We start from the raw sequence: 20,579 nt of genomic DNA, 5'->3' as shown, positions 1-20,579 counted from the left end.
CTGATACTCACATCACATGGCTATCGTTGACACCTAATTAGCACTTATTGTTAACAGGGGGTGGAGTGATACTGGCAATCTCTTGGAGAAGAGACGAAACGTTTCATTAGAGAAGAACCCGTCCAGAAGAGCTACACAATTTTTTTCTTTTTGATTTTTTACCTGGATTACTGAGATGCATCAGGACTTTCAATGGAAAACAATGATGCTGAAACTGCATCTTGTAAAATRTGCAAACTGGATGTTTCTCGTGGTGGGAACAGCAGGCCTCGCTTTAATACTACCAACCTTGTCACTTAGAAAGAAATAAAGCTATCAGATTGGTATCGGATCGGTATCGGAAAGACTAATTTAAAAAATTGGATTGTATTGGGACATCTGTAGTTACTACTACTACTGGGTTGACTTTAGGTCGTTTTATAAGCCATCAGAAGCAGAGAAAGCGTCTCTCGTTGACATAGTTGCGTTGATAAAATCTGCATTATTTTGTTCTCGTAGCTTCATCAGCTCCTTCTCGACACAAGGCCTGGGTCAGACCTTTTCTCATCAGAGTAAGAGCAGAGTATTGTGTGATTGCTCAAACATAACATTGGCATCATGGCTTTTTATTGTTCTTGTTTCATATAAACAAGAAGCACTTTTAAATATGTCCCAGCACTTTATGAGATCCAATAGAAATGTAACTACTTTAATAAAGCAGAACGAAGGCTGCTGGAGGACGTGCTTCTCCCTCCTGCAGGGTGTCGTTTCTCTGTTGGTGTCAAAACATGGAGGCTGAGGTTTTTGATAACCCTGACAGTGTGAGAGAAAGGTTAGCTAAAACAATTATCAGATGTATTTCCTGATTAAAACCTCTAAAACCAGTTAAATTTCTCGGGCGAAGAACACAAGTGTATGAGGTCTGACTCATAGTAAGCACATTGCCTGGCTGTGTGACCCCAGCATGGATCGGGTGAAGACCCCACACACAGTGTCGTCTGTCAGTTTACGTCTAAAAGTATGAGTTAGTTTGTGACCCTGGGTGTCAGCTCGCTGAAGAGATATTTATATCAGCAGTGACCCAGATCACCATCCTCCAGCACCCTTGATCTGAGTCCTCCTGTGTTCTCCTCTGACTCGACCTCCTGTAACACAAACCCACTGAGGCTGATAGGAGGAGGGTGGTGGTCTCTTTTTCTCTGGAGTTCCTCTGATTAGATTGATTGACTGGTGATATTTTCTTAACGTAGACTGTAGAAACATGGAAACAATCTTCTGATTGATGGACCATCACTCTGGAGCCACAGCTGTCCAAATACATTCTCWTCCTGTCCAACTGATGGACACTGTGATGACGAATAATAGCGTGACAAACACTTCAGAACCACAGGATTTGTTTCTTTTGTCAGAAGTTTCCTGTCATCATAGCTACATCACTTGMGATTTTTTTTTCTATTACAATATCCYGTTCTTCATCAGCTTGACTCTGCTCTTGCAGGGAGGTTTCAGAGCCCAGCACAGCCGATGTGGAACCAGACTCAGAGAGCTCTGTGGCCCAGCAGCCAGCGTCTGGGTCTGAGCCGGAGAGCAGCGAGAGCCGGCTGGAGGAGGTAAGGTCACTGGGAGGACGTCGGTTCTTTTGGGTCTTGGCTCTGTCTCCCACTAACCTGCATCCTCATTCATGTAAGCATGTTGAAGTAGRGTTCTCATTCAGGAAGGAGTCACTCAAATCCAACACTTCTCAGCGTTTTACAGTCAATACARGCTTTAGTACCTTTTCAACCTCGAGCTTTTCACATTCAGTTTAAATTATTTTCATCACATGTCAAAATGACTGACTTTAATTTCTGAATATCAAGGGCTGAGTTGGATTTGGGTCATGGGGGGTTATTGGAATGAACTCACCCCCTTTCATCTGCTTCTGATGCAACTTAAATTTCATAACAAGCTCCTTCACTAGATGATCTCATGCTCACATTCATTGTCTGTCTGGACCATGCAGAGGTATGTTAAYAGCTGGAATGAATGTAGAGTTGGTGGTAATGTTTTTAAATTAGACTTTCATTTTGCATGCTTCATGRATCACTTCCTGTTGATGTGCTGAGGAGAGAAGGCTGCATTGTTACTTAAAGCCCTTTGCATAACAAAGTGGCAGCTATTAATGATTTTATTACCCTAAAACATGTTTTTGTGGTTTATACGATAAATTTGTTACAACTTATTAAAACTAATGATCATTTAGTGGCAGAGAAAATAACTTAAGGCAGCTATATTATTATTATTATTATTTAGTAATTTATGCTGTTTGGTTTATACTTTTACAATTAAATAATCAGCTTTTATGTTTGCAGTAGTGCTGGGTGGTATATGCCGTTTTGTACCGAATACCGTTTTTTATTTTTGCTGATATGAATTTTCTGAATACCGACATACTTTAAATAAATACATAATAAATACATTAAATAGCCTGAACACGTTCAGACGGTTTCGTTGTGGCCGCCAGTGAACTGCTTTCCGGGGAACACTTTTCTTCGCAGCACCGCTATGTGCATTAGCATGCTAATGTTATTGTTGCAGCGGTGTGTGGCGATTCCGCTGCTTATATTGGCTGACGTAAAAAAAAATCCCGTTTTCGTCATCGCTGAATGTATTAAACACATCTTAAGTGATGTGCACGGTTAGATTTAACACGTGACGTTAATATGGAGACGTGGAGATGCATGGAGACTTAAGCGTGGTTCTGTTGTGAAAAGCTGGGGTGAAAAAGTTTTGTAGTGGAATTGATTGACTGGTGTGCAAGGTGAGTCGTCTTGTTAATCTTTATTAAATAACCTAAAACAATAGACCCGATAACAATCTTTTCTTAACCCTCCTCCTTCACAACCGGACCAAAATGCATGACTACTGTCTCCAACCACCAGTCAGAGAAAAGACACTCAGAGGAGGGAAACAGAGACACAGACAGAGGTACAGTAAAAGACAAAAGTCAATAAGCAGTGTTTGTACATTTTATTATCAGCTGACCTGTGATGAAAAGAAAAATACCGTGATATACTGTGAAACTGGTGTAAATGTAGAAAATACTGTGATATAAAATTTTGGTCATATCGCCCAGCACTAGTTTGCAGTATGTTTAGGTGAACTTGTACCTACTTTTATTTGGAGAAAACATTTTCATTCAGATCCCTTTTAGATATAAAATAGCATTATTTTTCATTTCTGTCAAATCTTTGAGCTCACTATCTGATTGAAGGATTTTTAACCGTTTCTGTAGATTATCACATTTAGAACAGCAGCAACAGACAGTACCTGTGAGGATTTTATATCAAGCACTGAATTTCAATTAGTGGTGAGAGCTTATGCTATAGCTGTTTCCAGCATGTCTTTTTGTTGTTTCACTCTTGTGTTTTTGTAGGTTTTGCATCTGCTTTAGGTTTGCATGGATAACAGATCCTGACAGTGTGTGTGGGTAGAGACGCATCGGTTCTTTCTTGTGTTTTTTCTTTACTGTTTTTCATTGTTTCTGCCTCCTCGCGTGTCGCCCCTCTTTCTATTCTTATTTACCCTTCCTACAATATTCTGTCTCTTCTTCTTGTCCTCTTACTTTCCATTATTTGCCTTTTGTATCCAATCATGAACGCTTCTCTCTCACTATATATTTATGGTGTGACTGCTGTTTAAAACCCCATTGATTGCTTTGTTATGAAGGTGCCCATGCCTCTTCCATTGCCCCTATTGGTACCTGCTGCGTACTACTACCACCAACACCACCAACAGCACCTCCTCCGCTCCTCCTACTCCTTCTACAACTACTCCTGTCCCGCTAGGCGAAAGTGCATCGCTGGTACCTGAGTTAGGCCCAGAGTCTGCGACCCCTCGAGGCACCGAGTAAAAGCCCGAGCCTGCAGTGTGTGTTTGCCCTCCATTGACACGCTGAGCCAGCAGGAACTGGGAGCTTGCGTCGGGGGGCTCTGCCCACAGCAGTGGCAGCCATGGTAACGGCAGCAGCAGTTCACAGTTGTCATGGCAACCCGGCCGCAGGGGTTGGAAGCCCACTTGCTGTTTGGAGTGAAACTGGACTGTACTGCACCATGCGGCGACACCCCCCCCCCCCCCCCTCTCGTCCACCATCTTGAGGAGAAACGAGCAGAAAGTTTCACGGTTCAAACATAAATCCATCCCAGGAGTAAAGTGTTTAGCTCCAGTTATGGACGTTAAGGCTGTGAGAGCACACTGCCCTCTACTGGCGCTCTGGAGTATTGACTTTGGACTGACAGCTGCTGCAGTACAGTGATCACTACATGAGGAGTCACATCACTGTTTTGGGGTTTAACGCTTCAAACGTAACCGAGCAAATATTCTCATTGCTCAAGCTGATGGACTAGTTTTAATTTGTTTTGGACAGTTTCATGATTCAGATTGTTTCTGAGAGTGTCACAAAGGTATGGACCTCCACTCGCACCATAAAACATGGAGCTTATGAGTCTGACCATCATCCTTCTGCCTGGAGAAGCTAACCATCCGTCTTGAAAGGACACTGCTAATCTGAGACGGTCCTGATGATTTCAGCACTTTTTCCAGTTTCAATAGACTTTGAAAGGAAACGTGGAGACAGATTGTGCACATACTCTACAAGTCACCACCTCCCTTGTTACTCTAGCCACACAATCTGTGGACTCAGCAAACAAGGCTTGTCCACATGGAGTTTGTGATATTCTGTCTGTTGCTGCTCCTGCTTGGCCCTGGCATCCTGCATTGATTCAGTGTGAGCTCAGAGCCATTAAGGGTTATAATGGCTACAAGGCTTTTTCCCCCACTTCTTGTCTGGATTGTAACTCTACAAAAACTTGGATTTATTTTTCACCATTCAGAGACTGAGACAAAAGACTATTTTAAAATTACTTCAAGTTTTTTTTTATCATTTTTCCTGTGGATCTAGAAATGACTAAAAACAAGAACTCATGTTTGGAACCATAAACACCTGTCAGACACCCTGCTGCTGGTGTCATGTTGATTCAACGCACATCAAGAGACGTTATCCCCCTCCCCTTCCCTCAGCTCCATCAGAAAACATCCAGTGATGCGTTGAGAGCTCTGCGTCACAAGAGACTGAAAATCCAGACAACGCGACCAGCAGTCAGCCGAGAAAAGTCGTCCCAGACAAAAAAAAAAAAGTCCAATCCAGTGATCAGTTCCTGCCTGGTGGTTAATCTGCACTCTCAAATCGAGCCCCGCCCTCACTCCTCTGCCTTCTCTGATTGGATCCTTGTTGCCTAGATACAGTACACACTGTCGTGCGGTTGGGCCATAGTCGAGTAAGGAATCAGGTCTTAAATGGTACCAGGAAATGAATTGTCATTATTCCTCTATTTAAAATGCACTTATAAAGAAATAACAAAGTAATTTAAAACAATAGTTTTATTTTGTAAATGTGAGGAGGGTTTTTTTTTCCTTTAAGTGATTCAGAATTGTAAATTATTAACATGCTTTAAGTTTTAATTGGAAGTTTTTACACTTTAAAACAGAATATTCTTTATATTTTATAGTGTTGTAGCATTTTAGAATGGTTTTATTTAAGTTTAAAGAATATTTTAAACTGTTTGACAAATTTTGCTCAACAAGAACTGACTGTTTTTACTTCTGTTCTCCACCTCTGTTCAACAGCACTTGGTTTTATATATTTACACAAAACATATTCTTATAATGTTGTACACTGACATAATACACTTTGCAAAACTCCAGTTACACACCCACCATCCTGTACTGATTCTATGGAATAAAAACATTTTTTCACTTAACGCACATACTTGTGGTTTGCCCTTAGACACAATTAAAGATTAATTTCAGCCTCTTGAGCAAAGGTGGATGACTCAGACGTGTCGGTCTGTATTGAGCAAACACCCCAGTCTTAAAGTCAGGCCTCTCAGTCTCCGTCCCTCCTCCACCTTTCCCTGTTTGACCTCCTGAGTGTTGTTGCCTGTTTGGGTTTGGACTCCTGGTTCTCATCTTGCCCCGCACCCCTGGGGTTTCTGTATGTTCTTTCTGTCTCCATCTGTTTCCAGAGCACCACTCCTAAGGCTTTTGCCGCCCGCAGGATATCCTTAAGCAGTAAGTATCACACTTATACATTTAAATCGTGGACCAAGAAGAATCAAAACACATCCCATTTGCATTTTTTAAGCACATATGTGTTGGATTTTTTTAAAGGCCTTTTTTATTTTAATGCTATTGATTCATAAACTACAGTTACTAAGATGCACTATTGTGAAATTAAAGTGTGTCCCAGATTTTTGTTTTTGTTTTCAGTTTTTACTTTATAAACTACCCCTGTGCTCTCATCTTGTAGCGTTTAGTGAAATTCATACAACCTAAAGAATACTTTTATTAAAGGGGGTATTATTCAAAATCAGCATTTTTGAGCTTTATATTATGTTATGCCATTCCCTCATCAAAAACATACCCAGAGTGTTGCTTTGACTCATTCATGCATATWWGAGAAATTCTTGAATCTCCTGTAGCCYTGTGGAGCTGCCTAAACACTTYCTGCMACAAAGCCCCGCCTATTTAGACAAAGCTCCTCCCAGGAGCTCAGTCTGCACCTGAGCTCCCACCCTACAGAGCAKCCCTCCCCTGAGGCATTGTTGAAAATGTGCTGAAGTGGGAGTGTCAGAAATGGTAGGAGATTCTTAAAGAGACAGAGACACATTTCAAGGCATTTAGAGGCTATGATACTAAATCAGTTTTATTTTTGATATATACAGTATTTTCATAACAACTGAYGGTAACAGAGTTACTTAACTGTGGTTTAGAATTGAACTATGGGCCTGGAAAATATGTAATRGCTGCCTCTTCCCCCCAATTAAAATGGAGCCACTATTTGTCACCCTTTTATGGTTTTAAGGGACATTTTTTTATGTTTTGCTTCCATTAAATTTATCTGGAAACTTTGAGGTTGCGTTTGATTCTTTGTGGAGGTAAGKTGCTTCGTTGCACCTATTTTTATCCAGCGTTCATAAATGCAACAAAATGCTTTTCATCTCCTGTGAATTCAAGGTGAAACGAAATAGTTTCACTCATTAAATAAAGTGTAAATTAATCCTGAACTATATCAAATGGAGCAGTTTGAAAAGATACAATATGTAATGATGAAATAAGAGTCCACACAGACTGTAAACAAAACACTAGGTTTAATCCTCCATGGAAACTTGAGTGACCTACATTAAACTGGCTGTAGTTTCTGTTGTTAAATAAATATGGTGAAGTCGTTAACAAGCAGACAGAGTGTCTCGAGACCTGTGGAGAGTTCAACACCATAAACGTGCTAGATTGATATAAATGTTTAATTTTTTTCTATTTCTGCTAATTCTTATACAACAAAGACTGATAATGAATCACTATAAAAACCTTAATTTGAAATGATTTTTATTGCATGTAACCTCAGGTTTTTCTGCACGTTTTCAAGTTTAAAGTATTCCTTAAATAAACTGCATTCATAACATTGTAGCTAACAGCAGCAAATGTGTAGCAATTACAGTAATTATATTCTTGAATTACCTTTTATTTAAATAATCGGCAGGATTACTCATTGAAAACAGGCGTTGCTACTGTTCAGGTACGAAGGCTTGCAGTAACTTGTCTGTTGATTTCTGATCACTGTAGAGTAAAAATCTCCCCAAATTTTCCACGCTGAACTGTATAATTTTCTTCGCACCCGCAGGCAGCAAGGCATCTCCAGCCAGAACAGATGGAGGAGCGGCAGAGCCCGACACGGGAAATGCGGGAGGGAGGAAGAGGCGATGGGGCTCGAGCACAGCAGTCACCGTTAAGAAACCGTCAATAAGCATCACCACAGACTCACTGAAGGTACTGACAACTGAACAAACATCACGATCTGGCTTTTTGAAGAAGCAGTTTAGAAATGGAGGCTGTATAAAACCTATTAATCTTGTTTTTAAAAAGTAACGACTCGTTAAAATGTGTGGTAAAGCTCAGTTTGAACTTTAGACAGTGAAAATAATAATAATAATAATAATAAATTGTTGCCTAACTGGTCGCCTCTGCCCTTCAGTCTTTGATTCCAGACATCAAAGTGAACCAGGAGGCAGTTGTGGACCTTCATCCCGAGGAGCTGCAGTTGTCTGGAGACGAGGAGAACATGGACACCAGTCGAGGCGACCCAGACAAAGGCCTCAAGATCCGACGCACAGTCACTCAGGTGAGGGGGGAGAGCACTACGATGCTCAACYCTTACAGTCTTTAAAGTGCCTGTGATATGCCTATCCTTCAAATAGTCAAAGAAAACATCTTTATACTTAATAAAATTTGCATAGTACAGATTATTTTATTCATTTTGTCACATAACTGGCCTAAGTTATTTTGAATTTGGCTAAGCCAAAGTGAAACAGGAAGTGACATCAAAGGGCAACTGAAATGAACTCTCTGGTTTTTACTTATTAAAACAAAATTATTTAAACTTTAACTCTTCTTCATCTTTCTTTGATAGCGACTGAAACTCTCATGGCACGTTCACATCGAACGCGTTTTGAGTGGCAGGAGCGGCCGTTTCTCATGCAAAGTCTATGGAGGAGGTGCCTCTAGGGGTCGTGCGTCACGTCACGTACGTTTTGGGCGGCGCGCAAGGAAAGCGGAAGGGTCGCAGAGCGTTTTCCGCYCATGAAGTGCTGRGGAAGTCGCCGCCGCCAGAGTTCAAATATCTGAACTTTTCGCCGCTCGATGRGTCTCCCACTGAAAACCGAAACAGACGGACTGGAGATTTTTACCTGAAATCGACCTTGTGCAGTTGGATTTTCTGGCAGGATATATCAGCACCGATGTGGATCAGCTGCTCGMGACCAAAAAAAAAAAAAYAAAAAAGTCAGTCAGTTAATTATCTGCTGTGCGCAACGTTCGCTTGCTTTTTAGTAAAAAAAATCAAAGCCATTATCTTTTATTTTATCTTTATTTCACCCGCCGAGGACARGCTCCTCCCACACCTCGCTGCTGCTGCTGCTTGTTCTGGTCTGAACACTAGTGCGTTCTTCGGTCTGAAAATAGTGCYTCCAACGAGAGACGTTTTGCGCTTTTTGGCCGCTCAAAACGCGTTCGGTGTGAACGTAGCATAAAGATACATCAGATTCTTGTCTACAGTCTGTGTTGTAACAACGCTCTGTTTACATTCAGACATTCCCCTGTTGCTTCACATGTAAACATCTCAACAACTGTTTATCTCAGCAGCGTGAAATTTGTTTTGCAATAWGTTATCAATGTTATCTTTCCAAAAATGCATTCATGTTTATTAAGAAAAATTGATGTCACAGGCCCTTTTAAGGTTTAAATCTCTTTAATGTTAACGAACAGAAACCTGAAGCTGAGGTTGGTTTCAGGTTGTTCCAAGCGACAGCCAGGAAAACGGCCAGACAAATGAAGAAGACAACGTAGAAGAAGAAGAAGAAGAAGAGGAAGAAGAAGAAGAAGAAGAAGAAAAAGTGGAGAAAACCGAGGCAGAAAAACCACACAGGACATCTAGAGACAAGCGGGGGTCCAGTCTGTCAGTCGAACCCCCAGAACCACAGATATCTGTGAACCTCGATGGAGAGACAAAGAAAGGTAACACTTTACATATTTATCARTCAGGTGGATTATACTCCTAAATACCCACAGCCGACACGTGGCGACTGCTGTGAGCATTTCAGGAAGTGAAATTTTACACAACTGATGTAGTCATTGCAGTGTTCAATAATTATATAAGTATTATATTATATTGTATGTTTTCCTAAAACAGTTCAGCTCTGTTGTCAGTCATGCTTACTTTTTCTTTTTTTCTTTAGTTACTCCCAGCGACAGTCTGATTCGCCGCTCTATAAGTCAACAGAAGTCTGGTGTCTCCGTGACAATCGACGACCCTGTTCGCACGACCAGGCAGCCCTCACCGCCGCGTGGAAAAGTCTCCAACATCATCCACGTGACAAACCTGGTGGGTCACATTTACCAACGTTAAAAACTGTTTTAGACCCATCACATCCAACTGAGGATTAAGTCCAGTCTGGTTWAAATGACCTCAGCGTTTTTAGATTCCTGTGTTTTAAGCTACATTTAGATACCTGCATCATCCTGATATGAGTGGTTCCAGAGATGTGCCTTGATTTGTCTTTCTGATCAGGATAACCCAGTATGGTCTAAATCCTATTTTTAGGTTACTCTAGTGAGGATATTTTGGCGTCATTTTAAAGAGCAACTCAAACAGTATTTGGATGTTAAGATTTACCAACTGGAAAGAAAAAGTTTTGCTAGCTCCCAGGGAAAATTACAAAAAATYTTAAGCTTTCTGTTCAAAATAATGTTTTACTGCTCAAAAAAGTTCAAGATTGRAAATCGTTTAAACAACCTATTCATTTGTAATATTTTGACAAAATGCAATTGTTGCAAACATTTTAACCAAAACACTGAAGCACAACACTAGAAAAGTCTGATGGATGTTTCCATGTTTTATAAACACAGTATATTAGCTCACTTTTGTGATTCTCTGTAGTTTTTTTTTTTTAACTAAATACAAAGTTTCTGTGCGTCATTGTCTGTATTCTTTCAGTATAAAATCTGTTAGATCTTTAATCCTGCGATGGCCAGGTTACACTTCATCACYTTTGTTGAACTGCAAAGCCAGCTTACCTTTTAACATGTTTCATCAGAGGTGGGCTGGCTAAGACCCCCCCTCACCACCTCGATTCATTCAGAAGTCCCACTCTCAGGTGTTTAGTGTCATTATAACTCGGCACAAAGTCTTCTGTGATACTTTTCTCACTGACAAATAAGAATAAATTTATGGTAGAAACCCGCTTTTAATGTTTTGCCAAAGGAGTTTAACGTATCCTTCCTGCACAGAATAAAAGCCCCACATTAATCATGAATGGAGTGTATTGTGTGGATGCCAGTGGTGACCACATCATCACCTGTAATCACTGTCAGGAAAAATAACCCAGGTGTTACTGCTGCAGTCAGGCATAACGCTAACTCAGGGAGCTCGCTGGATGACTAACCAGACRGTGACAAGATGAGACATTACACATTTAATCGCCTCCATTTTCAGAGTTTTTTCTGGCTTGCATCATAGTCTCYAGGCTGGAGGTTGGACTCAGGTGAAAGAGCTGCGACACTTTGATCCTTTCAGTGCAGATTCCTCACAGATTGAATATAAAGGCGTGACTCTTGTGTTCACCACTGTTTAATACCAAAGCTTAGTGATTAAATTGAAGTGGAATGTTGAAAACACTTATTTTTTCTTGATCCTGTTTACTTGTTGTACAAAAGTAGGAGACTTTTGGCCTGAGGGTGGCAGCAGAACAAAGACCAGCTTTATTCAGATTGAATGTGGGAATAAACAGAACTCACAATATTAGAGATTTGCTTCAGTTTGATTACAAAGCTGAATGAAGTGGACTTCTTAACGACAGGAAGTCATTAACGTAAAGAGCTAAACAACATTTAGAGTAGGGCTGCACAAAATGGAAAAAACTACAGCCATTTTTTCCTAACCTGAAATGAAAAATACAGGAGTTTTCAACAAGTTCTGCTGCCATCTTGTTGAKGATGAAGCTGCACCGATCTTACCTCCTTTTTTTCTTACATGTTCCAAGTCTTTGAGTTATTCTTGTTGTTTATTGTTTGTTTTTATTGTGCTGGAACCTGACTACATGTTTCCTTCTATCACGTAAACGTGAATTGCGTTTTAAAAGCAAATAAGTTGCCTCGTTTGTCTCCTTTTAAATTTAGCATTCACGCTACCTGTGTTTTAACTCTCCTCCAGTTCTCTGTGAATTTGCTCATTTTCCTCGTTTTTGTCCAGATCCTCCTCGTCTTCCTCCACATCTCGAGAATTCACTGACAGCACTCCTCTGAAAAAACATTGTCCCAGAAATTTCACAAGAAAATAAAWGTTTTCGCTTTTTTGACACAAACTGACGCAACCCGCCAAAATAAAAGCTGTAACTGTTTTGTGCAGTGACTTATGGTTTAGTGTTTTTTAGTCCCAATATATCTAATCAGTTTATTGCAACATCTTGCTTTAATTTAAAAGCACAGTTTGTAACTTTAASAACTGTTTATTTCTTGCATGTATTTGGCTCACGGTTCTTTATTACGCAGGTACGACCRTTTACCCTGCTGCAGCTGAAGGAGCTGCTGAACCGGACAGGAAGTGTGGTGGAGGAGGGTTTCTGGATCGACAAGATCAAGTCTCACTGCTACGTCACGGTAAGGAGCGATGAACAGAACCATTTTCATCTGTACAAGAAAGAAAATCACACCGCTTCATGTAGGATCAAAGTGCTGAGCAGAAATCATCAAATTCACATGGTGGCTAAACTGTTTTACATACAACTATTTTCATAGTTTTAACTTAATATTGTTAAATAAAGGGAAGAAAATGAAGTTTTTCAGGAAATTTATGTATAAGATCATCAAATTGAAGCCAGTTCTTCAGGTTGTTTTACATCATTTTTCCTTTTTGATCCCTGAACCATAACCCTTTGATCTGTCAGTTTGTGTTGTTTTCTGTCTGCTAACCTCTCTGATCTGTCCTGTCCTCACAGTACACCACAGCAGAGGAGGCCGTCTCCACCAGGACGGCTCTTCATGGAGTCAAATGGCCTGCTAGTAATCCCAAGGTGCTTAATGTGGACTTCTGTGAGCAYGACGAGGTAATTCATGTTGAATAAAATGACTTCTATTTAATAAACATCACCGTTCCTGGGGCTGGATTTTGATGGTTTAGATGAATGTGAATGTTTAATGCTTTTTGTTCTTATCCAAACTAAATGTCTTGTTTTGGGGGAATTTTTTCATTTATTTTTTTAACTTGTTTATCTCCACAGCTGGACTTTCACAAAGGCATCTTGAAGCCCATCCAAGTGGAGGACCCTGTTCCCCAGCCCATTGTTCCTCAGAACCGGCTTCCACCACTGATGCCCGAGCGGGACAAAGACCACGACAGAGAACGAGAGCGGGACAGGGAACGGGAGCGGGACAGAGGAGTGCGGGACCTGTGGGCCGAGCGCCAGCGGGAGATGGAGCGCCGCGAGAAGGCGCGAGGCGAGCGGGAGTGGGACCGGGATAAAGTCCGCGAGTTCGCCAGACCAGGAGAGGACGGGCGACGGTCTCGATCCAGAGAGAGGGAGAGGAGGAGGAGGGAGAGGGCAAAGAGCAAGGAGAGGAGGAGCGATAAGAAGGGTGAGGAATTCTCTGCGATCAAACAGGCAGCAAGGTTTTTAACTCCAGTTTAAGTTGTGAAACACTAAAGGGAATATTTAACAACTGACTGCTCCCGAGTTATGTAACCTTTTAAAATAAAAAAAATACATTGTTCATCATTCCCAGACTGCAGTCACAACAATCACGTTAGGAAATCTTGATCACACCCGAGTCTGTTTACAAAATAAAATCGCACCCCTTAAAATAACATAGTAAACAGGGTTCAACAAATCCTATTACCCGACTGCCCGGGGCAGGTAAACCACATCTTTATTTTTTATAGGGTCATTTATTCAAACTATTCTGAAAATAAATGAAATATAGCGTTTTAAAACATGTATAGAGAGAATAAATCATCAAAATTTCCCCCTCCCCTGTAAAAAGGTTATGTCTTGCTGTCGTGTGGCAGGATCATTTCCTCCCTCCCTCTCGCTGCACGTCACGCAGAGTGAAGCTTTAACAACCGTAGTTTTTTCACACCCATTTCTCGGAGAAAAAACTTGTTTTTTATGTTTTGTTACCCACAGAGATGATAAAAAGATGTGGACGTTTGTTCAGTCATAAATCCATCTTGCTAATGTCGGCTTGTGCTCTGAGAGCGCAGAGCAGCAGCGGGTCAGTTCAACAGGCTCACTGTATGGCAGGCCGATGTTGCATTTATTTGTCTTCACCACGCTTACGTTCCAGTTATCTGAAATTGTTTTATGACTAAATTAAACAGATTAGTTGTTTATGATAAAATAGTGAAATGTTTATTTAATTTTTGTTTTGTTTTGTTTATTTTTTTACTTATTTTTTAAATTAGGAGATTTGTGTGTTGAAGTTGATTTTTGAAAATAAGAGGGACATATATAAGAGTTTTTCTTCACTCTGCACCCTTTTAATTCAGGGTAGGATGTACTTTTTTAATGCTGTACATAGATTGTTTTGTTTTTATGAATGAAAGAAACAAATAAATAGACATCTGTTAATATATTTTGACAAGGCAAAATGCCTATTTAAGATATCTCTAATTATATTCTGACTAGTATAAATAACATTAGATTTATTGTTAAGTTGTATGGAGACTCCAGTTCAAGATATCTTAAATGTAGCTGTAGATATGAGATATACTATATAAGATTCAATTAATGTAAATTTCAGACGTTTTCATGTTCTGTAAATTGTATTTAAAACAAAGCTGCTGRTGTTGATCAGTCTGTTTTATAAGCAGCCCTCCCAAGAGAAACACTGGAAAGGTCTACAAAAGTTTATTGAATATGTTTTTGATAAAACAATTGACTGACTGTGAGTGACTCAGTCTGCAATGTTTYCATCTGTTTAATCAGATGTCATATATTATGTACCTCTGTAGCCATGTTAATGTTTTTGTAGTACAAATACAGTACACGTTCTTATATTTTATCAAATTTTGAACTTCTTTGTTTSGGGCAGGTAACATTTTTCATCACCTGCCCGACGGGAGATTAAAAAAACAAATCTTGTCGAACCCTGATAGTAAAATGTAAAATGAACATGGTTAGACATAACTTCAGCTGCAGTCGCCATCTTGAACTGTGGTAACTATTAAATTAAAGTGTTGTATTGTTGTATATTCTCACACAGTTACTTTCTGAAAGTCGGGGAATGGATCATGAATGCACTGCATCAAGTGATAAATACAGAAACGTAACAAGTCACGTTTCAAAGCAGGGATCATTGCTCCTGCTGGTGTTCACCTGTTCTCTTTCTGGCAGAGAAAGGAGATGAACCTCCTGCTAAATTACTGGATGACCTGTTCCTGAAGACCAAAGCGGCTCCGTGTATTTACTGGCTTCCCCTCACTGAAGAGCAGGTCGGTCCCACGCACCTTTGTTTTCAGCACCTGGCTTGTTTTTAGATGCCGTACCTGAATCCCTCTCTGTCCTTCAGGCAACACAGAGGCTTTCAGAACGCGTAGACCGGCAGAAGGAGCGCGAGCGACGGCGCAAGGAGCAAGAGGAGGCGTCCAAAAAGCGCGACGAGGAGAAGAAGGAGCGGCTGAAGGGTCGAGAGAAAGACGGCGCCTCGGCGGTGGCGAGCGGCGCGCCCGCCGGTAGAGGAGCCGACGGAGACAGGGAGCGAGATCGGGTCCGAGACCGAGAAGGGGACAGGAGGAAGGACAGCAGCCACCGGTCCAAGCGACCCTCGCCGGGCGTGGGTGGCGGGCGGCGTTCTCACAGCCGTAGCAACCCCAGAGAGCGACGTCGCTGAGGACCGCTGGAGAGAGGGAGGCAGAGTGGCAGAGGACCAACAGGAAGTGACGAGGAACTGGAGCCGTGCCCCTCACCACCTGCCCCACCGGGCTTTAATGTATCCACTTTGGACGCCGGCGTTGTCTTCCATGAGTTTCTCCCTCCTTTTTAATGTTCAAAGAAATACTTAGAAAACCATCCGTCTAATTTTCATTTTTAGGAAGCAATTTTTAATTTTCCCCCATGTAGAGAGCAGCTCTCTCCGTCTCTGTGAAGTTTATTTTCTGTTGAGGAAAAGTAGGCGAGGACGGCTGTTTCCAGGCTTCATTTTGTCCCTGTGAGGTTTCTGAGTCGGTCTCATTATTTTAGTTCTGCGGCTGCACAGTTCCTTCCTCCTCTCAGCCCTGTAATAAAAGCAGTCTAAAATAGATCTGTGACTTCACATATTTTCTAGGGCCTCTTTTAATGTTCCACTCTTCAGCACTGAGATTTAAACTTATCTATGTTTATGCAATGAAAATGTCTCAACAACCCCTGCTTTTTTCTTTTATCAGTTTCGTTTTGAACTGTAATTATTTTTGTCATGGAGGGTTGTGTTGTGTTGCAAGTGAGTAATAAATTCTCACTTTAAAGATGCCAGCTGGTCTCTACTGTAACCAATAATAGTGCGATGATGGGAAGAAATGAGTTTGTATTTATGAGAGGACAGGAAATTTCTAAATGACTCCTCATAAAGGAGGTAAAAATCCAAAGTTTAACGGTCGCAAATTTTAATATTTTACCTTTTTGCTTTTTAAGTTTGATTTTGTTGCTTTTTATTCTCCTGCAAGTGCTGAATGTACAAAGAATTGAAGAAATAAACTGGTTTATCACTAATGGTTTAGTTTTATTAGGTGTGGGGGAAAAAATGGTGAAATCTAGAAACGTGTTAAAAGTTTATTTTATTGAAATCATGACCATTATTTGTAAGTACACAATGAACATATTTATAACCATCAAATTACAGCAATGTTCTTTTTTTTCTGTTTTCTCTTCAACTTGTACTTTTATGTAACAAATCTTTACAGTAAAGTCAAATTTAAGTGCAAAATGTTTGCTAGTTATACGTTTACAAAATATCCCAGCAAAATCCCTTGTTCTTCTACAGCAAACAGTAGCCACGTTAGGGTTAATAAAGCAGTAGTCTCTTTTGTTCCCTTTCAACTAGAGTACAGTAACAGTACAGCAGGATGTGTGACAAAGTGAAATGATGAATGAAATGTTTATCAGCAGGTTTATCTTGGGGGGGAAAAAACAAAAAGTCAAAACTGAACATTTCCGAGCGTACGAGTCGAGGCCGATCAGTGCGTGTTCTGCGGAGGAATGCTGTGTGTGGCGCACACTCTGTTCACGTGACACGAGTGGCAGAGGAGATGAGAGTCCAGAGGGAAGCACTGCGAGCCGGGCTTATCCGAGAGCTGCTTACCGCACTCCTGAGAGGGAAACGAGAGAAAGCGCTCAGATAAGGACAGGAACGCAGGGGGAAGTGAAGTGAGGTCAGTCGTTGGAAAAGAAAAAAAAAAACTACATTCTAACAAAACAGTCAAGAAGCCTTGAGGTGTGAAGATAACTCGCCTCGCAGTGGTAGCACTCAAAGTGGTAGTCCTTGTTCATGGACACGACCCTGAGGATCTCCTCGCTGCCCTGAGACACAAAACACATTTTCATTTCATCTGGAGCACTTTCAACCATTAAAGAAGTCAAATCTCTTTCATCTCACTTGGTTTGAAAAACACTTTTCTTCTTACAAGTAATAAACGCAGCTCGTAAGAAAAAAAAGGTCAAATCAATTAGATTTGGTCTGCGTTTCACCTGTAAATAAACCAAATTAAATTCACATTTATTGCACTCTGCATCTTTTGAAACCACATTAAAGTGAGCTTTYATCCAAGATGGCAGCCATGTTCAGGACATTTCTTTTCCCCACTTTTGTGAAATAAAAGGGTGTCCTGTAACTTTTGACTCACTCTGGGTATTGGGGTTTACAACAAAGTACTGTGCTTGTTTTTTTTTGTTTGTTTTTTATTTTTTTGTAAAAATTAATAAAATAATCAACAAATCACTGACCTCAGTAGGTAAGATGGGTTGCAGGCAGGCAGCGCACTTCGGTGCAAAAGTCCTACAGTTTGACAAGAACAAATGTTTTACTGTAGAAATATACATTAAAAAACGTTTACTCAAACTGAGAAAGCTCAGAACAAAAAGCATAGACATTTTTTAAACGTTTTTGATTCAACTAGGTTTACTAAGTCTTAGAAAAAGAGCGTATTTGCAGCATCTCTGCCGCATTAAACTAGAAAAATCTTACGTTTGCTTATGATCACATTAACGTTTGAACCGTTTAAACGGCGTTTTGAGAACAGTTCCCAGARCGAAGCGGGAAAGTTCAGCCTCACTTGTTGTAGTCTGCGACGCAGTAGATGTTGCTGTTCTGGTCCACGGTGAAAGGCACGCCATCCAGAGCCTTGGAGCAGACCACACAGCGGAAACAACCGGGATGGTACGAGTTTCCAACAGCCTGCAGGATCTGAGAGCACAAAGCAGTTATACAAAAAGCCTTTAACGCTACACCGGCTTACAAGTCGTGCGTTTGCTTTCTTTTTCTGTTTGACATTCGATATGTGCACATTTTGATTTACTGTTTCTACGCAAACTTGTTAAAGCGTTTCTATCCTTCACTCCTTCACAATTACTATCCCTACGTCGACATTCCACAAGACATTTTATTTTTAGCTTCTGTCTTTGGTCGCTACAGACATTTAAATGTTTGTTGCCAACAGTTTATAACAATGTGAAAACAAATCTTCAAGTAATGGGCTGCAATTTGCTACAAAGCCCCCAAAAAGTCACACCTAGCTGTTAATTTTCAGGAAAACACAGACCTCTTTTATTTACTTTGTGCTTCGAAACATTGCAGCTTCATTTGTAGTAAAGGCACCGTGAGAAGCATGAAACTTTTTAAATTGAGACTGATGAACAACTTTCTTTTTATACTGTGGCATTCATATATGGTAAAAAAAATCACTGCAGAGCCTAATTCTTTATTTATCAAAGACCCAAGACAAACATTCCAGTGACAATCTTATCGTGGGAAAACCAAAGAAGTGCCAACAGAAAAGACGTCACGGCATTTTCTCAATCCTCCGGAGGGCCCTTTGAAGGAATTACGGGAAACATAACATGTGAAATAACTAACATAAATAAATGAAATAAAACTACCTGAGCCTAGATCAGAGCATGTATGGGTGTTTGATTTAAAGCTGAGGAAAGTTTGGCCTCACCTGTTCGAGAATCAGGTGGCCACACACGCTACACTTCTCCGCAGCTGCCTGGAATCCTGAAAACTGTAATTAAAACAGAGATTATGGAACGACACAAACAAGCCTCCGACTCTGAACGTGTGTTTGTGTGTGTGTGTGTGTGTGTGTGTGTGTGTGTAGCAAACAGATGACAAAACATGTCTTGACCTCAACTCTTACCATGTAATCCTCTTTACAGTACACAGAACCATTGACGTTGTAGAAGTCCTTGTTTCTCAGGGTGCGTCCTGCGGAGGATCAGAGGAACCAGACTCAGTGTTTTAACACATTTTGGTGTGTGTGTGTGTGTGTGTGTGTGTGTGTGTGTGTGTGTGTGTGTGTGTGTGTTCGCACTCACCGCAGGACACACAGGTGAAGCAGCGAGTGTGATAGAGGTTGTCCAGAGCTTGGCAGGCGTTGTCCGCCCCGTACACGCCTTTCCCACACTTCACACAAGCACCTGTCAGCAACACACCAAACACAGCGCACACACACACACACACACACACAAACATACGTTCAGTGAGGCGGCTCTTCTACCACTTTGTTTACAACGCATTCCAGAAGGATGCGTCTGAAATCCACCCCCACGCAGACTGTCAACACTTGTAAATCCTCTCGTTCGCAACACCGAGGGGATTTTCACACCATTAAAACTGAAGACGCATGTTTGCTCATCCAGTCAAGCGTCTGTTATTAAAGGGGAAACTCCACCGGATCTGACTTCTTTTTTTTGCCACACTCTTCTCTCTTTTGGCAGCCATCTTTCCAGAAAATAGAAGCCTCTTTCTTCCAAGAGTTTGGAGCTTAGACATGCCTTTAAGTTTTGTTCCAACCCTACATTTAGAGCAATTTGGCTACTATAATGATAGGGACTACTTTTTGTAAAATAGGAGCCACATCTTCCCAGAAAACCAACAACTGATCTTTTGCCACTTCCTTCAAATGATCATACAGTGATACGTTTTCTCCAATCAGTTTAACTGAAGTTAAAATGAGAGTTCTGATTTTTTGAAGTGTGGTTTCTAAGGAAAAGTTAGGAACAATTAAGATGTTGCAATTTATTGTACATTATTTTATTGTTCACCTCCTCGGCCTCCTTTGTACCCACCCATCTTAACTGCCCCCAAGTTGAATTTACTGGAATACAACTAAATGAATAGAGTCAGATCTGGATCAGTGTTTTAATAAATAATAATCAGCTAAACATTTGTTTTTACACCTGAACTAGTCTTGGATGTTTTCTGTCATGAGGATGGATCTAGAATTTACAAAACTAAACGGAGCTGGCTTTGAGACACYTTCATGACTCCAGTGCCACTATTCCAAAATAAAATATGACCAGTGGTGGGCACAATTCTGCTAATCTGCTAATAGTGGAACTAGCTTTTCATTTAGCGGATATAGCATATTTGCTAACTTTAGAAACCGTTACCGGATGGATTAGCTTCCGATAATTTAGGCTAAACTAATTTTAGGTCCGCTATAAAATTCACAAGTGTTAAACGTCTAATTTTATGCCACTTATCCTGAATTAAATAAAAACTATTCCAGCTTAGAGGCAGTGCTTGTGGCTGCCTGATCCGTACTGTCCAGGAAACATTATTTTTAGCATGTAGCATTTTGCTAAACCAGGGTTCCTACAGCTTAATGCAAGTTATATTTAAGACTTTTTAAGACCTCTCTAATGCCACCTGAAATTATATTTAAGACCCAATTCACAATAAATAAAATCTGGGGGGAAAAAAACAGTTGGTGACAATTTTACCCAAATGTATATTTTAACACAGAACAACTAGCTATGAGG

At 40.7% G+C, this 20,579-nt stretch overlaps 2 protein-coding genes across 2 annotated transcripts; one reads left to right on the top strand and one right to left on the bottom strand.

The window, feature by feature from the left end:
* Nucleotides 1–1,477: 1,477 nt before the first annotated feature.
* LOC106535998 (apoptotic chromatin condensation inducer in the nucleus) lies at nucleotides 1,478–16,310 on the top strand (the record flags this gene model as incomplete). The annotated part of the gene is given in 11 exon segments (XM_014033166.1): nucleotides 1,478–1,589; nucleotides 6,042–6,087; nucleotides 7,697–7,842; nucleotides 8,048–8,194; nucleotides 9,363–9,585; nucleotides 9,807–9,952; nucleotides 12,118–12,225; nucleotides 12,564–12,671; nucleotides 12,846–13,200; nucleotides 14,958–15,055; nucleotides 15,133–16,310. Coding segments are annotated over 11 exon segments (1,810 nt in total), but the record flags the coding sequence as incomplete, so codon positions are not given.
* A 47-nt stretch (nucleotides 16,311–16,357) lies between these two features.
* ajuba (ajuba LIM protein) lies at nucleotides 16,358–19,232 on the bottom strand (the record flags this gene model as incomplete). The annotated part of the gene is given in 7 exon segments (XM_014033168.1): nucleotides 16,358–16,906; nucleotides 17,049–17,117; nucleotides 17,541–17,592; nucleotides 17,870–18,000; nucleotides 18,755–18,817; nucleotides 18,953–19,020; nucleotides 19,131–19,232. Coding segments are annotated over 7 exon segments (617 nt in total), but the record flags the coding sequence as incomplete, so codon positions are not given.
* Between the last annotated feature and the right edge of the window lie 1,347 nt (nucleotides 19,233–20,579).

Source organism: Austrofundulus limnaeus, unplaced genomic scaffold, assembly GCF_001266775.1.
Source record: "Austrofundulus limnaeus strain Quisiro unplaced genomic scaffold, Austrofundulus_limnaeus-1.0 Scaffold1651, whole genome shotgun sequence".
Taxonomy (NCBI): domain Eukaryota; kingdom Metazoa; phylum Chordata; class Actinopteri; order Cyprinodontiformes; family Rivulidae; genus Austrofundulus; species Austrofundulus limnaeus.
Note: the sequence above shows the minus strand (reverse complement) of the source record. Positions and strands in the feature narration are given on the sequence as shown.